The sequence below is a fragment of the Heptranchias perlo genome, chromosome 7 (assembly GCF_035084215.1).
Source record: "Heptranchias perlo isolate sHepPer1 chromosome 7, sHepPer1.hap1, whole genome shotgun sequence".
NCBI classification, from domain to species: Eukaryota; Metazoa; Chordata; class Chondrichthyes; order Hexanchiformes; family Hexanchidae; genus Heptranchias; species Heptranchias perlo.
In genome coordinates, this window is record NC_090331.1 from 31053655 (window position 1) to 31075336 (window position 21682).

The 21682-nt window shown below is 40.7% G+C and overlaps 1 protein-coding gene across 5 annotated transcripts in view; it reads right to left on the reverse strand.

The window, feature by feature from the left end:
* Positions 1–428: 428 nt before the first annotated feature.
* The window catches only part of rab3gap1 (RAB3 GTPase activating protein subunit 1), a 94033-nt gene continuing 72779 nt past the window's right edge, over positions 429–21682 (reverse strand). For 3 of the 5 annotated variants that reach the window (XM_067987245.1, XM_067987244.1, XM_067987249.1), the window contains 7 exons: positions 21290–21517; positions 13966–14062; positions 12228–12331; positions 12016–12131; positions 8496–8598; positions 8189–8239; positions 429–1269 (listed from right to left, as the gene is read on the reverse strand). In XM_067987245.1, the coding sequence (XP_067843346.1) occupies positions 1027–1269; positions 8189–8239; positions 8496–8598; positions 12016–12131; positions 12228–12331; positions 13966–14062; positions 21290–21517 (942 nt within the window). In that variant the 3' untranslated portion in view covers positions 429–1026. The remainder of the gene's footprint in view (positions 1270–8188; positions 8240–8495; positions 8599–12015; positions 12132–12227; positions 12332–13965; positions 14063–21289; positions 21518–21682) is intronic. The other 2 variants (XM_067987248.1, XM_067987246.1) reach the window with 1 other exon arrangement.

Genomic DNA, 21682 nt, shown 5'->3' on the forward strand with positions numbered 1-21682 from the left:
GTGGTTGCGAAGTATTTTGTCTGGACTGATTGGCTCAATTTACACACATCATGTGACTGTCAATAACCAGATATGAATGGATAGGGGAACTGCAAATAAAAATAAATCAAACCAATGCAAGTACTTTTCATTGCTATAGTTTTGAAGTTCCCAAAATAAAAATTAGACCCTAGCTAATAGCTAAATTAAGCATTTACAAATATGTATTTTTCCCAGGCACACCTTATACTTAAAAATGTGAGCTACTTGTAAACATTGTAAATACTTACATTGATGCTGGATTGAATTGTTACAGCAACAAGCAACAGTTCTATTACATATTAATATTGTGTAGTGGCTAAATCTGTAAATATTCTATTAAAGTAACATCTTTGCTAATAATTATTGAGCTTCCTTTCAAGCAAAATTTCACCAGTTCACAATAGGAGTATTGAAGTATGTGATTTATGTTTTATTGATGCAATAATATCCTTCAAAAGCATCCACAATCAGAAAAGTCTTTATGATGTGAAGTACATGTTACAGGCAAACATTTTTTGTGACAGTTCCAAACTCTTTCCAGGGCTGTTGTAATAGTTTTGTTGGCAAAGTGCTGTCCTGCACAAGACAATAACAGATGTAATGAATATGTCAAAAATTCAATATGCACTGACTAGTTCCATTTTCCAGAAGTCATAACATTTTACATTTGGATAGTTTCATGCTACAACTACGCTATTTTCACTGTCTTTAAACATTAGTGCTGAAATTGAAGTTCATAACCATTAATTGCACTTTTACCCAATATTATCAATCATGGAATATATTACCAGGACCACTGCCCATTTTCTACATGTACATGCACTATATTTGTTATGAAAAAACATAGAGTAGCATTTTGGATTGGGCTTAAGACATTTAACAGTTACAGCACAAATATATTCATTTATTAAGTTTACTCAAGTGTGTGACAAAACGTAGGAATGACATTAAAATATTTTTGTATAGTTTTTTTTTTAATGAGTTAAATCATCAATTATCCCAATCTTAGAAGAACGATGTGTCTGATGAAAATGCGCCAGCCAAACGGAATTCATCTTTTAACAGAACACAGTACATGCGTTGTGGTAAAGATTTGGAGTACGGTGCAGGGCGAGGTACAGTTGTCCGGAGAATTATTTCACGTCCAGTTGGAGGGGGAAATTCTGAGACTGCTCCTGAGCTTGACCTGTGCTCCTCAGAAGAAACTGGCTTTCCAGGTTCGTCATCAATCGGAGTCAGAGTAGCAGCCTTGAAAACAGAAGTTATTTTTTATACCAATTATAATGGCTGACTAGTGGTTATACTTCAGTTACTAGTTATGCAAAATAAGTTTTTGATGAGACAAAACAATCTAATTGTATGTATGGAATTTCATGTGGAAGCTGGAAATGAAATTGGCCAAACATGTAGATGCTGAAAGTGATATTGGTAAATACACTTTTAAAAAAAAATGGTTGAATAGGCCCTAGGTTTAATAGATGAATTACTTTCTTCAATATCTTTAGGAAAAAGATACCAGATTACAAGTTTATTAATTTGCATTTTTAAAAAATATATATTTTTTACTGCAATTTGAATGTACATTTTAAACAAGTTCAAATGCTACTTATGATAGGAACATAGGCACATAGGAACAGGAGTAGGCCATTCAGCCCCTCGTGCCTGCTCTGCCATTTGATAAGATCATGGCTGATCTGTGATCTAACTCCATATACCCACCTTTGGCCCATATCCCTTAATAGCTTTTAGGCAATCAAAGGTATCTATCTCAGATTTAAATTTAGCAATTGAGCTAGTATCAATTGCCGTTTGCGGAAGAGAGTTCCAAACTTCTACAACCCTTTGTGTGTAGAAATGTTTTCTAATCTCGCTCCTGAAAGGTCTGGCTCTAATTTTTAGACTGTGCCCCCAACTCCGAGAATCCCCAACCAGTGGAAATAGTTTCTCTCTATCCACCCTATCTGTTCCCCTTAATATCTTATAAACTTCGATCAGATCACCCCTCAACCTTCGAAACTCCAGAGAATACAACCCCAATTTGTGTAATCTCTTCTCGTAACTTAACCCTTGAAGTCCAGGTATCATTCTAGTAAACCTACGCTGCACTCCCTCCAAGGCCAATATGTCCTTCCAAAGATGCGGTGCCCAGAACTGCTCACAGTACTCCAGGTGCGGTCTAACCAGGGTTTTGTATAGCTGCAGCATAACCTCTGCCCCCTTGTACTCCAGTCCTCAAGATATAAAGGCCAGCATTCCATTAGCCTTATTGATTATTTTCTGCACCTGTTCATGACACTTCAATGATCTATGTACCTGAACCTCTAGGTCCCTTTGGACATCCACTGTTTTTAACTTTTTACCATTTAGAAAGTACCCTGTTCTATCCTTTTTTGATCCAAAGTGGATGACCTCACATTTGTCTCCATTGAATTCCATTTGCCACAGTTTTGCCCATTCACCTAATCTATCAATATCGCTTTGTAATTTTATGTTTTCATCTACACTGCTTACAATGCCACCAATCTTTGTGTCATTGGCAAACTTAGATATGAGACTTTCTATGCCTTCATCTAAGTCGTTAATAAATATTGTGAATAATTGAGTCCCCAAGACAGATCCCTGCGGGACTCCACTAGTCACATCCTGCCAATGTGAGTACCTACCCATTATCCCTACGCTCTGTTGCCTTTCGCTCAGCCAACTTCCTAACCAAGTCCGTACTTTTCCCTCGATTCCATAGGCTTCTATCTTAGCTAACAGTCTCTTATGTGGGACCTTATCAAATGCCTTCTGGAAGTCCATATAAATAACATCCATTGACATTCCCTTGTCCACTACTTTAGTCACCTCTTCAAAAAATTCAATCAGGTTTGTCAGGCACGACCTACCTTTCACAAATCCATGCTGGCTCTCTCTGATTAACTGAAAATTCTTGGTGTCCAGTCACCCTATCCTTAATTATAGACTCCAGCATTTTCCCCACAACAGATGTTAGGCTAACTGGTCTATAATTCCATGGTTTCCCTCTCTCTCCTTTCTTAAAAAGCGGAGTGACATGTGCAATTTTACAATCTAGAGGGACAGTTCCTGAATCTAGAGAACTTTGAAAGATCTTAGGGCATCTGCAATGTGCTCACCTACTTCCTTTAAAACCCTGGGATGGAAACCATCTGGTCCTGGGGATTTGTCACTCCTTAGTGCTATTAATTTCCTCATTACTGTTGCTTTACTTATATTAATTTTATTGAGTCCCTGTCCCCGATTCAGTATTAGTTTTCTTGGAATTTCCGGCATGCTATCCTCTTTTTCTACTGTAAATACTGATGCAAAGTAATCGTTTAACATGTCCGCCGTTTCCCCATTGTCAATGACAATATCTCCACTTTCAGTTTTTAAGGTGCCAAAACTGCTCCTGACCACCCTCTTTTTCCTAATGTAACTATAAAAGTTCTTCGTATTGGTTTTGATATCCTTTGCAAGTTTCTTTTCATACTCTCTTTTTGTAGCTTACTATCTGTTTTGAGACCCTTTGTTGATCTTTGTATCTTTCCCATTCGCCAGGATCTGCGCCATTTTTTGCCTTTTTGTATGCCCTTTCCTTATGTCTTATACTGTCCCTTACCTCTTTAGTTGTCCATGGCTGTTTTTTTTGGCAAGTAGAGTTCTTGTCCCTCAGGGGTATAAACCGATTCTGTATCACGTTAAATGTGATAGTCGTTTTACCCATTAACAGATTTGCCCAGTTTACTGTGGACAGTCTCTGTCTCATCCCATTGAAGTCGGCCTTACCCAAGTCTAGAATCTTAGCAGCTGACTCACTTTTTTCCCTTTCAAACACTACATTGAACTCGATCATGTTATGATTGCTATTGGATAGATGTTCGCGTACAGTTAAGCCGTTAACTAAATCTGGTTCATTACTCATTACTAAATCTAGTATGGCTTGCCCCCTTGATCTAAAACAGAATTGTATTCGGTGAACATTGTTAATTCCAATAAAAAAAGGTAATCAGATTACAATATGAATGCTGTCATTTCTATATTTTGAAATATGTAAATTAATATACTTGGGAAGAAACACTTTTCATAATACTAGTGACATTCTTTGAGAGTAGTCTGGTCTGTTAAAACAGATGAGCCATATTAAAAAATAAACAATCTTGTATTTAAACATAAAAACAAAAGTCAGAGAAACCAAAATGCATTTTATGCTAGATGGCTGCCATTTATGCATTCCCCTAAAAAAAACTGCATCTACATGAGGCATGACATGAAGGGTAATGGAGGAGTAGGGCTGGTTGTTACCTCTTCAGTAGATTCAGCCAGCTTGAGAAGGGGTGAGAGAAAAGTAGTATTAGGAGAGAAACACAATGATGAAGAAAGGAAAGTCAAGTCAGATGGTTAATAAGGGGTCAAACAAAGGTTAAAAAAAATAATTCCTGTTTAAAAAGACACGAAACCATACCCATTAGACATAAAAAACTGCAATGATCACTATTTAGACATGCTATTAATCAGTATTTATTACATATACATAATCAATAGCTAGAAGTATGTTATAAAGCAATGAGTATGTCAAGGGACTCAGCTAGCACCACAAACTGCAAGAAAAAAGCCTGAGCAGCGTATCATTTTCCTAAGCACTAAGATGTCAATCTTCCAAAATAAGCATATAAAATCACAGAATGGTTGCAACACAGAAGGAGGCCATTCAGCCCATCGAGCCCATGCCGGCTCTTTGTAACAGCAATCCAGTTAGTTCCATTCCCCCGTAGGCCTGCAATTTTTTTTCCTTCGAGTAGTTATCCAATTCCTTTTTGAAAGCCATGATTGAATCTGCTCCCACCGCCCTTTCAGGCAGCACATTCCAGATTATAACTGCGTAAAGAAGTTTTTCCTCATATCGCTTTTGGTTCTTTTGCCAATCACCTTAAATTTGTGTCCTCTGTTTCTCGACTCTTCCGCCAATGGGAAGAGTTGCTCTTTATTTACTTTATCTAAATCCTTCATGATTTTGAACACTTCTATATAAATAATATTTCTTATCTGATGATGAAATTTTACAGTAACTGGGCATTTGGGAACTTACCATCTTAGTTTAAAGTTTACATGTGAGTGTACCATCTGCCTTAATCTGAAGAGATGTGATAAGAGTTTGTACTACTTGCTGTTTTTTTTGAGTTTGATGAGGGGGAAAGAAATGCCTAATCCCTAAAATTTATCTTAGCACCATAAATGAAGTGCCACCGTACACACAGTTACTAAATGCCAAAACTAGCTTTAAATATTATAGCAATAAATCCAATTCTGAATATCATCTTCAATACTGACTACAGTGTTCATTTACAATTTCTGTAGATGCCAATAGGTTATACAGTGGAGCACATTTAAGTGAACAGGCTATTAACCAGCCAAAAATATTCACTTACCTTGTCTACTCTCAAGCAATTTGCTGATTTAACTTCACACTTTGCCAATGCTGTTTTAAATAAGTGGGGCAGTTTTCATTGTTACAGTTCACTGAACAGCTAATCATTCAACTGTGATGGTCTTGTGCACTTATCCTGCCCTGCGTTTGTTCCACTGCTGCCATTGGCTCTCACTTGCCACTATAATTTTTTTGAGACTAAATGGCCTATTCATTTAAACGTGCTCCACTGTATAATGTATTGGCAGCTACAGATACTGTACGTGCACATTATAGTCAGTGTATAGTTGTGATCATTGGGTGATGTTATAAGCTGGATTTATTGTTGCAATGCATAAAGAAAACAGAATAGAGTGATGCCCAAAAGAATACCAGCTTAACCATGAAAAGCAGAAATAGCAGCAACATTGGTTGCAGGCCTGATTTCAACAGATTCTAAATACTTCTGTATTTGAAGACGAATGCAGAATACTTGCTCTAATTCTTAATCTACATAATGCTGACATACCAGTCACTTGATTAACCAACCCTGTGAATTACACTCTGCCCCTTTCCAAAAGTAGCTGGAACTTCGGTTCCTCTCAATTAAAAATAGTTACTTTGAACTGTATGGAACTACTGACTGTTCAGCAAGGAGCAGAAGATCCAATAATACAACACAGGACTACATGCATGCTAAACAGCGGAAGCAACATGCAATAGACAGAGCTAAGCGATGCCACAACCAATGGATCAGATCAAGGCTCTGCAGTCCTGCCACATCCACTCATGAATGGTGGTGGACAATTAAACAATTAACGGGAGGAGGAGGCTCTGTAAATATCCCCATCCTCAATGATGGCAGAGTCCAGCACGTGAGTGCAAAAGACAAGGCTGAAGCGTTTGAAACCATCTTCAGCCAGAAGTGCCGAGCAGATGATCCATCTCAGCCTCCTCCCGATATCCCCACCATCATAGAAGCCAGTCTTCAGCCAATTTGATTCACTCCACATGATATCAAGAAACGGCTGAGTGCACTGGATACAACAAAGTCTTTGTGCCCCAACAAAATCCTGGATGTAGTGCTGAAGATTTGTGCTCCAGAACTAGCCGCGCCTCTAACCAAACTGTTCCAGTACAGCTACAACGCTGGCATCTACCCGAAAACGTCGAAAATTGCCCAAGTATGTCCTGTCCACAAAAAGCAGGACAAATCCAATCCGGCCAATTACTGCCCCATCAGTCTACTCTCAATCATCAGCAAAGTGATGGATCGTGTCGTCGACAGTGCTATCAAGTGACACTTATTCACCAATAACCTGCTCACCGATGCTCAGTTTGGGTTCCACCAGGACCACTCGGCTCCAGACCTCATTACAGCCTTGGTCCAAACATGGTCAAAAGAGCTGATTTCCAGAGGTGAGGTGAGAATGACTGCCCTTGACATCAAGGCAGCATTTGACCGAGTGTGGCACCAAGGAGCCCTAGTAAAATTGAAGTCAATGGGAATCAGGGGGAAAACTCTCCAGTGGCTGGAGTCATACCTAGCACAAAAGAAGATGGTAGTGGTTTTTGGAGGCTAATCATCTCAGCCATTGTTGCAAGAGTTCTTCAGGGCAGTGTCCTGGGCCCAACCATCTTCAGCTGCTTCATCAATAACCTTCCCTCCATCATAAGGTCAGAAACAGGGGTGTTCGCTGATAATTGCAGTGTTCAATTCCATTCGCAACCCCTCAGATAATGAAGCAGTCCGTGCCCGCATGCAGCAAGATCTGGACAACATCCAGGCTTGGGCTGATAAGTGGCAAGTAACATTCGCGCCAGACAAGTGCCAGGCAATGACAATCGCCAACAAGAGAGAATCTAACCACCTCCCCTTGACATTCAACGGCATTACCATCGCCGAATCCCCCACCATCAACATCCTGGGGGTCACCATTGACCAGAAACGTAACTGGACCAGCCATATAAATACTCTGGCTACAAGAGCAGTTCAGAGGCTGGGTATTCTGCGGTGAGCAACTCACCTCCTGACTCCCCAAAGCCCTTCCACCATCTACAAGGCACAAGTCAGGAGTGTGATGGAATACTCTCCACTTGCTTGGATGAGTGCAGCTCCAACAACACTTAAGAAGCTCGACACCATCCATGACAAAGCAGCCCGCTTGATTGGCACCCCATCCACCACTCAACATTCACTCCCACCACCACCAGCGCACAGTGGCTGCAGTGTGTACCATCTACAGGATGCACTGCAGCAACTCACCAAGGCTTCTTCAACAGCACCTCCCAAACCCATGACCTCTACCACCTAGAAGGACAAGGGCAGCAAGCACATTGGAACAACACCACCTGCACGTTACCCTCCAAGTCACACACCATCCCGACTTGGAAATATATCGCCGTTCCTTCATCGTCGCTGGGTCAAAATCCTGGAACTCCCTACCTAACAGCACTGTGGGAGAACCTTCACCACATGGACTGCAGCGGTTCAAGGCGGCAGCTCACCACCACCTTCTCAAGGGCAATCAGGGATGCGCAATAAATGCTGGCCTTGCCAGCGACGCCCATATCCAATGAACGAATAAAAAAAAACATGATGCAAGGTTGATTAGCTTCTTAAGTTTGCTATATTCTCTGCCTGTGTTTTACCTGCCTGTATGGCACATTTACAAGAGTATATTACCAATATAGAGTATTAACAGTTTCACACTGCTGATTATTCCTTTAATATTATTGTTCAACAAGTTGTCTATTTACCTTAGGTCCCTGCCTGAATGTGTGATTGAATTGGAACCTGTGGTAATTTGCCTGCCAATGTAAAACAATATATCCTCTTAGTTATCTTATTTTAATAAAGTAACGCTTTCACCTCAATTTTTATTGTGTTCATTTGCAAATTTCCTTGCACAATGTCATTAACAGAAGATGAACTGAATGAAAAAAACTGTATTGCATACCATTTCTTTGGCAAGTGTTTTGCCCCACTTTTTAAATATCATTCATCAAAACAATGTCAGAATCAAATCCAAGTATTGACAAATTCAATTTCACAATTTGTCCTCACCCTCTGTGCATTCACAAATAGTTTGTAAATAATGCTTCCTGTAGGCCCTCGTCCTGCTCCAATGACTGGTACTTCTGGCTGTTCTAAAAGATAGCTCACAAACCTAATTTAAAAAATTAAAACAGTGAATCATAAAGTTTCCTGACATGTCAATCTTCTGAATACCTAATAGCATACCCAAGATTTCAGTTCAATTTTAGATAAGTTCCAAAACTAAGTTTGTATAAGCCTGGTAGAAACATCAAATTTTAAGTTTTTAATCATGTAAGACAACAGGGTATCTTGGAACACATTTAATACTTTCAGTTAGTGCTGCATCAACATTCCATACTTCCAAGGCAAAAGATCACAATCTAATCAAAATTTTTTTTGATATATAATACATTTTTCTAACAAAGTTAAAATTGTGATATCCTAATTTAGAATTTAACATCAACCTCTGACAATGGGCCCGATATTACCATGGCGGCGGGGGGTAGATTGGGCGTATGGGTAACGCGCCCAATGAAATCAGTCTGCTCCGCACGCAATCACAGGCTGATTGGATCCACTTACCTGTTCTGCCGGGTTCCCCGCTGCTAAGCTGCGCGGCGGGCGGACTGCGCACGCGCAGTAAGGTCTGTCAGCTGGAGGAGCCCTATTTAAAGGGACAGTCCTCCACTGACTGATGCTGAAAGAAATAGGAAAAATAACAGCATGGAGCAGCCCAGGGGGAAGGCTGCTCCCAGGTTAATGATGCCTCACTCCAGCTCTTATTGGATGGGGTGAGGAGAGGGGTGGGGGGGGGGAACAGGAGGACAGAGATCTTCCCCCCGGCGGGCGGGCGGGAAGCGGCCTGCCTCTGCCACCAAGGCGGCCTGGCTCGAGGTGGCAGAGGAGGTCACCTGCATCACCAACATATCGCCCATCTGCATACAGTGCAGGAGGCGCTGCAATGACCCAAGTAGGTCAGCCAAAGTGAGTACACTTACTCATTCCCCTACACTCCGTCTGCCACATCACCGCCCGCCACCCCACATCTCCTTCTGCACTGCCAACACTACTCTGTCACATCACCCCTCACACCCACTCAAACCTAATTGTCATCGTATCTGCACTTACTCACCTCGCCAGTACTCATCCCGCCACTACCACTCAACCCAATCCTCATACAATCTCATGGTTCTATCTCATACTCACCCTCTCATGCGTCTCTTTCACAGTCAGCCTCACTCAACCTGCCACTATTTGTGCTGCAGCCACAGGGCATGCATCACATACGTGCAGTCGGAAGCATAAGGCAAACGTGTCGTGAGCATGAAGGGGATGCACAAGGGTGTTTGAGGGTTTGTCATGGTTTTTACTTATATTTAATTTCTGACCAACTCACATTACATATTATATTGGCACCACCACTGCAATGTCTTTGCGAATCTTGTCTGGTTTGTGCAATAATGCCCTTTCCTAAGGATCACAATGAAGACCCACAACTGATGCCACTCATTGTGTCACTGCAGAGTGGGTGTATGTGTATTTGCAGGGCTCTTTTGTGCAGACGTCTGAGAGACGTTGGCGATGTCCCCGGTGGCATCCTGGAAGGATGCGGAGGAGAAGTTGTTGAGGGCAGTGGTGACTTTGACAGCAACAGGTAAGAAGATAGTGCTCGGGCCAGTCGGCATAAAGGAGGCTGCAGATGTGTACGACTACATGTCGAGTAACTCTGAGCCTCCGTGTGCACTGCTGCTCAGAGAGGTCCAGGAAGCTGAGCCTCGGTCTGTGGACCCTGTGGCGAGGGTAGCACCCTCTGCGACGCATCTCTCTGCGGTTGCCCTCCCTCCTGCTGTGCAGGTGGATGTGTCACAGCACTGTGTTGTGGAGCTCCACGTGTCAGAGGTAGACGGCATGGCCGGTGAGGCTGGTGATGCTGTTCGCCCTCCGAGGAGGTCATGACTGCAGCTACGGCGGCCCCCATCCGGAAGATGTACATCTGAAGGGGCTCCGCAAGATAGGTAAATGTGTCTGGACACCGGGGTAAGTGTGCAAATTGGTGAATTTTGTTGTTAGGAGGAGGGTGGTGGAAGCCAAACTTTGTCCAAAGTGACAGAGTGGTCTTCTGCAATGAGTGAGGGTCTCCCCCCCACCCGTCAAATGGACATTTGCAGCTGCCACAGGCTAATGGCTGCAACACGTCTATTTGAACTGGGAGTGTTTACCCCAGTACGGGAAACAGTCTCAGTCAGTTGCAAAATCCCATCCCTGCTAAAATAACAGGTCAATCAGGTCTGTAAACAACCTGAAGTACCTGTTCAAGTACTTTAAGTGGCACCCCGCCGGCTTTAATTGCCGGCGGGAGTCCCACATACGGGGGCTGCGCATGCATGTGAGCGCGTCAGTGGGGAGGGTTGGAGCCGGGCTCCCGCCCCGGGAATCCCCGATTTTCGCAGCCCCCCCGCCACAAACGCACCCGATCGCGGGTGCGAAAATCGAGCCCAATGCTTCTATTTCATTCCCACTGGTAAATGAAAACAAAAATATCACTGTAGATTGCACCCAAGAGGGGGCTTTCCTGATGTAGTAAAGAGCCTAAACTTGATGTGACAAAGAATCTCGCCTGCAGTTCCCCATAAGTTCCTATTTCTGCAATACCATCAGGGTAAGGTGCCAAGCAGAGGCCACTTGCCTGCCCACAGGAACCTGGGGAAGGTGGAGGAGAATACCACCAGCCCAGCTCCCCTGGGTCATTTTAGTACCCTGGATCAGATTGCTTATCCTGCTTGTCAGCCCATAAATCCTTATAGACAGGAAAACATTTTAGAAATCAAAGCAGTAATGCTGTTTGAAACCCAATATACTTTTAATAATTCTGCCTTAATGTTCAGCATTATAAAGTAGAACACTATTGTGTCACAAAATATTTACAGCAGTCTCAGAACAAACCAATTTAATTTTCATGTTGAAATCTATCCAGTATTTAAAAAGGTTAATTAGATTGATCAGCTAACTTGTTTTACTTATGTCAAAAAAACAACTTTGGAGTTTTATAAACTTGTCTGTGGTTGTAAATTTGTACGGACCACATAAAATCGACATTTTGGGCTACTGCCATTTGACAGAAAATTAAACTATGGCATCCTTTATAGCTCAGTAATGTAAAAGTACAATTAACTGAGCAATGGGCAATTATAGTGGTCACCTACGCATTAGAAAACAACTATTAACAAGCTAGTGATGATAGAGCTTTGATATAAAATGGGGAACAGACCCAGAAATGTTGTGTTACATACTTACATGACCATATCACTTCTCATAGATCTTTTCTACACTTGCACTGTGGTAAAAAACTTCTGTTTATGTTTTTGGAATTATTCAATCTTTCTTCAAATGTTATTTAAATTACACTCCATTGATCTAGTGCAGCCTCAAATTCTGCACAAGTTTATTCTCTGTCCATTTCAGATTTATCAAACTAACAAAATTGGTAAGTAAATCAAAATAAATCAGTTACTAATAAGGAAATAAACCAATTTAACACATATTTTACCTTTCCAATTCTTCACGTTCATCTTCCTTTTCACATTTTTTAATTCCAAATTTGGCTTGAAGTGATCGAGATCTTGCAATAATGGCTTCTGAAGCTATTATCTGACTAATTATTTCCTAGAAAGAAATTCATATAGTTATGTTTCCCTGTTTTCTGTAGGGCTCTTTTGCCCATTTGTAAATCTTTTAAGAAATAATGTCAGCAAAACTTACCTCCAATTTTTTGATGTCAGGGTTTGAATATCTTAGAAGTTTGTTAGCATGAGTAATGATCTGCTGAATTATTTTTCTTACAGAGGGGATATCTTCCAGAGATTCTGTTGAAGGTGGTAAATAAATTAGTAGCACCATTAAAACTAAAAGCTGAAAGCATGTGGAGTTAGACAATTTCTGTAAAGCAAAAAATATTTAACCTTTAGGAGAAATACACAAAGGTTCAAGTCATTTGGTTTATTTTATGGAAGACGGTCAATAACCAAGAAATATGTTATACCTTGAGACTATGCAGATACCAGTGAAATTTTATTACATAACTAAATTGATTCTCTATTAGAAATGAAAACATGACTTATAGTCTGTTTCTTTTTCCCCTGATTTGAATATTGATCTATTTTAAATCCTCAATAATCAAATATCTTCCATTATCATAGTATATTCCTCACTCTATCAAAGTTCCAGTGTAACCATCCTTCCACCTTAAGGTGGAAATCTCTGTCCAATCTAGTTGCTATGCCTGTGATGTTTGTTCTCCCTCCTTCACACATTCACAAACCAAGTCTTTATATTGCTCCCTACTGTGCAGAGACCCATCCTCTCATGCACTCCATGGAAATGTACATCAGTTCCTTCTCATATCACATTTAGCATGCCAACAGTTTCTCTTCTGCTGAATATATAATTTTATACTTGCAGAATTAGCAAAGCAACAAAGGGGTATTTGGAAAAGTATAGTACAGTAACCTACAATTACATGTTACAATTTATTTTAAAACCCATCCTCTTCTCTTTCCCCTCCCTGAAGAACACAAACAAGACCCATGCTAGTAAAATATGGAATGGCATGCCCTATTCGTGGCCTGTGGGACCTTGGGCTCATTATGTTGCTTTTTCAAATCATTAGCAAGTTTTCTATTCTGGATGAGTCATCACTGTTCAATTCAATTCGAACTAATGAATTTATTTCAAGGAGAACATCAGCATATTTATGTCCATACCAGCAAAGGAATTTGGCAACTTCATTCCCATAGTGGATAGAGAGAGAAAATATTGTGATAATGGCATTTATTGGCCCAATAATTCAAAAAAGGTTATTTTCATTATACTGTAAATTACATCCAGTTTTGATATCACATATTGGTGAAATATCAAAACAAACACCATTTTCCCAGATTTACTGAACATTGTATAAATTAGGAACTTTAGAATCATAAAAGATTCTTTGTGAACCTTACTATATTTGATGTGTAACTCACCTATCATGGTTTGACATCTATTGCTACGAAATCCTTGCTTTGTTTACTCAACTAAAATATTTAGCTGTATCAAAAGTATGTCTAGTTTGCAAATTCAAACAAAATTAAAGCCATGATGAAAAATACCCTGGTCTACAGTCAACTTACAAAGTACCCAGACCTTTTTTTGCCATGCCTTCCCCCATAAAAAAAAAGCACCAACTCCACACCAATGACCTGCATTTCTTTAGTTTCATTACCTTCAGAGGTAAGTTTGCTGAAAGTGGTGACGTTTAAACAAAGATAAAGCAATCCATGACATGCATGGAGACCAGAAACTAGGTTATTTTAAAAACCTAATAAACTACTAATTAAGATTTAATCAGTTCTCATTAGATCTGAATTCTATGGAATTCTGAAACTTTTCAATCAAAAACAATTACAAGTACTTAAAGCTGTTAATACTGTGTTTGTTGTATAATTTTTCAAAGCTGTTTTACCTTCTTCTTTAACCTTCAGCAGTGCAGCGTGCATGATGCATGGTAGTAAATGCCTCGTCAAATCTGCAGGTTTCAAGCCAACTAAATAATGAAGAACCTGAGAGAAAGCAAATGTCCCATTATCACAAGTGTATAAGTCTAATTCCGCAGATAAATAAAATTTAAAATATGGCTTAAAGTCCATCAGTAAAACCTTATAAAATTGCATTATACATTACTTTATCTTATTGCTTGACTTGTACTTGTAAATTATACCTCCTCTCCCCCACATACACTAAAAACCTTAAACAATATCAATTTCCTTGTAAAGATCAATACATTTTAAAATCTTAAACAGCAATTCAGCATGTTAAAAACTTTTCTACTGTACTTTAGTATAGTTTCAAAAATTATTTCTCTAGCCCAGGAAGTACATAGAAATACATCAAAGTTACAACATGGAAACAAGCCATTTAGCCTAACCTGTCTGTTGCCGTTTACCCTCCACATGAGCAAATAGTTCTAATCATTTTTACCTACAATCCAACTTTGCATGTTGACATAGTTTCAGCCTCAACCACTAACCCTAGAACTGAATTTCACAGCCTCTCAACACTGTGTGAAGAAGTTTATCGTGCTCTCTGTTCTAAATCTCTTACATTTAATCTTGTATCGATGGCCCCTCGTTCTTGACCCCTCAAATATACCATTCGAGTGTGATTTGATAAAACCCTCTTACATTTGTGTGGAATCCTGTGTCTTGCCAAGGCAAGTCAAATACTATGCCACAGAATCATTGAATTTTACAACATAAGAGGCTATTATTCAGGCAATTATACCTGCACCAGGTCTCTAAAAGACCTATTCACATTCTTGCCCTATCCCTTTAATTATTTCTTTACAAATATTCATCTACTTTTCTTTCAAACGCCAATATGGATACTGCTTCCAACACGGTTTCTGGTAGGACATTCCGGGGTTAAATTGGTTAACCCCCAAATCCGGGTGCAGGCGTCATGGTGCGTGATTAACCCGCGTCAGGTAGTTCCAATGCAGGCAGCATGTGAGATTCGTGCTGCTTCCTCACTTAGCTGATTGAGGCACGGCAGTCAGGCCTAGCTGCGATGTTCTCACCAGCTTCGCACTTCTCACCAGCAGGGGTGCCCAGATATCGAGAGTGTTGTTCGCACCTCTTATGTGCGAAATATAAGATACGGGTCCGCACAGAGTCTGAACGGAGATCGGACATCCCACATGTAAAATGCAGATGAAGCACTTGTCTCTATGTTTACAAACTGATGAGTTATGTTGAAACATTGAATAAAGGTTGTGCACTGCTAAATCTCACATCCTCCAATCTGCACGCCAGACCTCACCAATCTGCCGACTTGAGTTTGTACCAGGCCTGTTATAGAGCGTGCACCAAGGTTCTCTGCTGATGCACTAGAGGCCTTAGTGAAAGAGGTGGACAGAAGGAGGGGCATCCTATATCCGCATGGGGGCAAGAGGCCCTCCAGACATATGCTCAAGAGGCAGTAGGGGACGAAGTCAATGCCAGGCGCATTGCATCACGAACATGGATGCAGTGCAGGAAGAAGTTCAATGCTTTGACACGAGCGGTCAAGATGAGGTCAACTGTCAAGTGGCATCTCCTACCAAATGCACCAGTAGCCGCATCCGCTGTTCCACGAACTATACCTCCCCATCAACCACACAGCAACAAACTCTTTCAATCAGTACTCAACTCTTCCAATCAGATGCTTCCTCTCACGCTCACACATAACCACTGTTGCAAACCGCACACCCACAACTCTCAGGTCACACACACTGGCAGCTATTCAACCATGACAGGCACATCACCCAGACATCCTGCAGGACACTCACCAACACACTTCTCGCTTTCTTGCAGGATAATAGGAGGCAGCAAGTGGCAATGGCATTTAGCCCCACAAGCCTATTCCGCCATTCAATGAGATCATGGCTGATCCGTGACCTAACTCCATATACCCGCCTTAGCCCCATATCCATTAATATCTTTGGTTAACAGAACTCTATCAGTCCCAGATTTAAAATGAACAACTGAGATAGCATCAACTGCCGTTTGCAGAAGAGCGTTCCAAACTTCTACCACCCTTTGCTTGCGGAAGCATTTCCTAACTTCACTCCTGCAAGTCCTGGCTCTAAATGTTAGGCAATGTCCCCTTGTCCTAGTACTCCAGTATAGGAGACCTCCAAAAACAGGTACAAATGCATTAGCAGCCAGAAGCAATAATCCAGTGACTAACCTGTAAATCCTGCATGGTCCCTTTAAATAGCGCTGGTGGGAATTCCTCCAAACCAAATAAGACATGTTCAGCTGGTTGTGGTTAAGACAGTGCGTTGGCTGGAGCATTGAGTGCCAAAATGGTATCTATCCCTTTAAATCAGCGTTGCACACTGATTTAATGCATATTCTCCCTACTTTACATGCTGCCGGCATTTCTAATCTGCGCCTGCGCGAACCCCTTTAAGATGGCATCTGGCGCACGTCATGCTGGAAGCGTGCGCGCGCATTCCGGACACTATTTTGGGACCTCAGGTGGCCACATAGAGTCTGAAAAACGGGCACTACACAGCCGAATTTCTAGCCCTCCATATGCCAACAACTCTCTGGGTAAAAAGAATTCTCCTAAGCTCTTCCCTCATTTTTTTGGTAATGATTTTAAAAATGTCCCCTCTAGTTACCAACTCACCAACCAGTGGAAATAGTTTTTCCCTATTTACCATATCAAAATCCCTCGTTCTTAATAATTTTAAGTACCTCTATGAAATCTTCTCTTATCTAATGAAAATTGGTCCAGTTTCTCCAGACTCTTCTCATAAAGCCTAGTATCCTTTTAGTAAATCTCTTCTGTACTTTCTCCATGGACTTCCTAAAGTAGGACACTCAAAACTGGGCACTATATTTTAACTGCAGCCTAACTAGTGATTTGTATAGGTTTAACATTGTCTCTTTGATTTTGTGCTTTATGACCCTATTTATAAAACTTAGGATCCCATATGCATTCCCCCGCACAGCTTTATCAACTTGTGCTCCCACTTTCAAAGATCTGTGTATATGAACTAAGTCGCTCTATTTTTCTACTTTTAAAGTTGTACTATTTTAAAAATTCTCATCCTTGTTTTCAAATCTCTCCATGGCCTCATCCCTCCCTATCTCTGTAACCTCTTCCAGCCCTGCAATGCCCAAAATCTCTGCGATCCTACAATTCCGGCCTCTTGCGCATCCAACTTTGGCAGCCGTGCCTTCAGCCGCCTAGGCCTTAAGCTTTGGAATTCCCTCGCTGAACCTACTCCTTTAAAACGCTTCTTAAAACTTAACTCTGACCAAGCTTTTAGTCATCTGTCCTGATATCTCCGTATGTGTCTCGGTGTCAAATTTTGTTTGATAATGCTCCTCTGAAGCCCCTTGGGACATTTTACTATGTTAAAAGGTGCCATATAAATGCAAGTTGTTGTTGCATTTAGTGTAAATTTCCTTTCCTTGTTCTTCTTCTGCATCAAATTTCATCTGACATCAGTCTGTTCAGTTTAGCAACCTATGCCCTCCTGAAGTCATTAAACGTACCCTTCACAATTAATCATGCTCCCTATTTTTCTGTTGTCTGTAAATTTTGATATTGTGCTTCCCTACCTGGGGGAAACCACTGTTTACATCAAACTTCCATTAACCACCACTATCTTTTCTGTCCTGTAGTCAATGTTTTTAACCATACTGTCACATTCCCTTTAATTCTATGCGCCGTACTTATATCAACAAACCTCCAATGTGGCGTTTATCAAATGACTTTTGAAAATCCATAGATATATCATCCACTGTATTTCCTTTATCAATACACTCCATTATTTCTTCAAAGGATTCTATTAAATTTGTCAGGCAAAAATTGCCATGTCAAATCCGTGCTGGCTGCCCTTAATTAACCCATGTCTTACTAACGGATTTTTAAATTAATCCCATATTATACCCTCTACAAGCGCTGTCCAATAAAAATTGCTAACTAGCCACAGGAGTGCCTACGACGATACCAGTTTAGCCATATGCACTAATTTTAGTAGAAAATGTCTTACATATATTCACACAATACAGTTAAGAACATAAGAATATAAGAAATAGGAGCAGGAGTAGGCCAATCGGCCCCTCGAGCCTGCTCCGCCATTCAATAAGATCATGGCTGATCTGATCCTAACCTCAAATCTAAATTCATGTCCAATTTCCTGCCCGCTCCCCGTAACCCCTAATTCCCTTTACTTCTAGGAAACTGTCTATTTCTGTTATAAATTTATTTAATGATGTAGCTTCCACAGCTTCCTGGGGCAGCAAATTCCACAGACCTACTACCCTCTGAGTGAAGAAGTTTCTCCTCATCTCAGTTTTGAAAGAGCAGCCCCTTATTCTAAGATTATGCCCCCGAGTTCTAGTTTCACCCATCCTTGGGAACATCCTTACCGCATCCACCCGATCAAGCCCCTTCACAATCTTATATGTTTCAATAAGATCGCCTCTCATTCTTCTGAACTCCAATGAGTAGAGTCCCAATCTACTCAACCTCTCCTCATATGTCCGCCCCCTCATCCCTGGGATTAACCGAGTGAACCTTCTTTGTACTGCCTCGAGAGCAAGTATGTCTTTTCTTAAGTATGGACACCAAAACTGTACGCAGTATTCCAGGTGCGGTCTCACCAATACCTTATATAACTGCAGCAATACCTCCCTGTTTTTATATTCTATCCCCCGAGCAATAAAAGCCAACATTCCGTTGGCCTTCTTGATCACCTGCTGCACCTGCATACTAACTTTTTGATTTTCTTGCACTAGGACCCCCGGATCCCTTTGTACTGCAGTACTTTCCAGTTTCTCGCCATTAAGATAATAACTTGCTCTCCGATTTTTCCTGCCAAAGTGCATAACCTCACATTTTCCAATATTGTATTGCATCTGCCAAATCTCTGCCCACTCACCCAGCCTGTCTATATCCCCCTGTAGGTTTTTTATGTCCTCCTCACTCTCCACTTTCCCTCCCATCTTTGTATCATCTGCAAACTTTGATATGTTACACTTGGTCCCCTCCTCCAAATCGTTAATATAGATTGTAAAGAGTTGGGGACCCAGCACTGACCCCTGCGGAACACCACTGGCCACTGGTTGCCAGTCCGAGAATGAACCGATTATCCCAACTCTCTGCTTCCTGTTAGATAACCAATCCTCCACCCATGCCAGAATATTACCCCCAATCCAGTGATTCTTTATCTTCAGCAATAATCTTTTATGTGGCACCTTGTCGAATGCCTTCTGGAAGTCTAAATACACTACGTCCACTGGTTCCCCTTTATCCACCCTGTACGTTATGTCCTCAAAGAACTCAAGCAAATTTGTCAGACATGACTTCCCCTTCGTAAAGCCATGCTGACTTTGTCCTAATAAATTATGTTTATCCAAATGTTCTGCTACTGTCTCCTTAATAATAGACTCCAAAATTTTTACCCATCACAGATGTTAGGCTAACTGGTCTATAATTTCCAGCCTTCTGCCTACTACCCTTTTTAAATAAGGGTGTTACATTAGCAGTTTTCCAATCTGCTGGGACCTTTGCCGAGTCCAGAGAATTTTGGAAAATTATTACCAAAGCATCCACAATCCCTACTGCCACTTCCCTCAAGACCCTAGGATGTAAGCCATCAGGTCCAGGGGATTTATCCACCTTGAGTCCCATTAATTTACTGAGTACCAATTCCTTAGTGATTTTAATTGTATTTAGCTCCTCCCCCCCTAGAGCCCCCTGTTTGTCCAGTGTTGGGATATTCTTAGTGTCCTCTACCGTAAAGTCTGAAACAAAATATTTGTTCAGCATTTTTGCCATCTCCATGTTTCCCACCATTAATTTCCCGGTCTCATCCTCTAAGGGACCTATGTTTGCCTTAGCCACCCTTTTTCTTTTTATATAACTGTAGAAACTCTTGCTATCTGTTTTTATATTTTTTGCTAATTTATTTTCATAATCTATCTTCCCTTTCTTAATCAATCCTTTAGTTACTTTTTGCTGTCTTTTGAAGACTTCCCAATCTTCTATCCTCCCACTAAGTTTGGCTACCATATATGTCCTTGTTTTTAGTTGGATACTATCCTTAATTTCTTTACTTAGCCACAGATGGCTGTCATTTCTTTTACACCCTTTTTTCCTCAGTGGAATATATATGTTTTGAAAGTTGTAAAATAACTCCTTGAATGAACACCACTGCTCATGTACCGTCTTACCCTTTAATCTATTTTCCCAGTCCACTTTAATCAATTCCGCTCTCATACCATCATAGTCTCCTTTATTCAAGCTCAGTACGCTTGTTTGAGAACCAACCTTCTCACCCTCTAATTGGATATGGAATGTAACCATGTTATGGACACTCATTCCAAGGGGATCCTTAACTAGGACATTATTAATTAATCCTGGCTCATTACACAGGACCAGGTCCAAGGTTGCTTGCCCCCTTGTAGGATCAGTTAAATGTACTTCACGTATATATTTACTTAACAAACATCTACCACCATCAGTAACTAAAGTCAAGGACTCACAACTATCAAAAAACATTCGCACTCTACTTTTCCTCTTACCACTTTACCAACAAACGCACAAAAAGTATAAAGTACACGCTGTGCACGCAAGATTGAGATCACATGCCTAATAACAATGTCTATTACTCACTTTTTTATTTACTGATCAGAAATGCAATTAGCTACATCTGGATTCCTAATTAGCTACATGTGACTAGCAGCTAAAGTATTGGACAACACTGCTCTCGAAGCTTTCCTACTTCCAATATTAGGTTATAGTTACTCGGTTTATGCTTTTTGCTTTATGATCCTTTGGCATAACTTCCATATCCAAGGATGTTTGAAGGATTGTTGTGAGAGTTATTATTTCCATTCTGACTTCCCTCAGCATTGCACGATACAGGATGACATGCCCCAGTGCCTTTTCCACTTTGAATTCCAACAACTTTTTCAGCACTCCCTCCATAACTATTGTTATCCTATCTAATTATTCCAGCTCCTCCTCTTGTACCTTTCCATTTCCAATATCATACTCGTGTAAACTGAAGCGAAGTACTCATTTATTATGCTTGCTATGCCTTCATGAGAAGATTTCCTTTCTCATCTCTAATTCTCTCTAGTCTTTATTATTTTACTTTTCAAGTGTCTTAGATACTTTACTATTTCCCTTTATGTGCCCTGCAGCCTTTCTTCATACCTCCTCTCAGCCTTTCTAATCTTTTTTGATTCCCCTTATGAATGTAACTATTTAGTCAGTCATACCTTTTCAGCCTCCCTTGTGTCATCAAAGAGACGTCTCTGTCGTCGAGCAGGAATTGGCTTTGCCGTTTCCCATGCTTCCACCCACATATTACCAGGGATTTTCATTCTGGCACTTAACTCTCCCCTGAGAACCTTGTCACCTGCTTCATCTGTGAATTCTTCCTCAATATAGTCACGTGGAGAGTACCACCTCACAAAATCTTCCAGACTACAGCCAGGGTTAGCAGCCTAAGAAACAAATCAACTGGGTCACAAAATTATTTTTCACTGTAAAGTTCCATTATTTCCTCCAAGATATAGTTGTCATCACTCTGCAAATAATATTTTATTTATTGAAGAAAAATGACTTAATATAAACCTGTACAACAAGAGTCAACCCATTTTTGCTTTTAT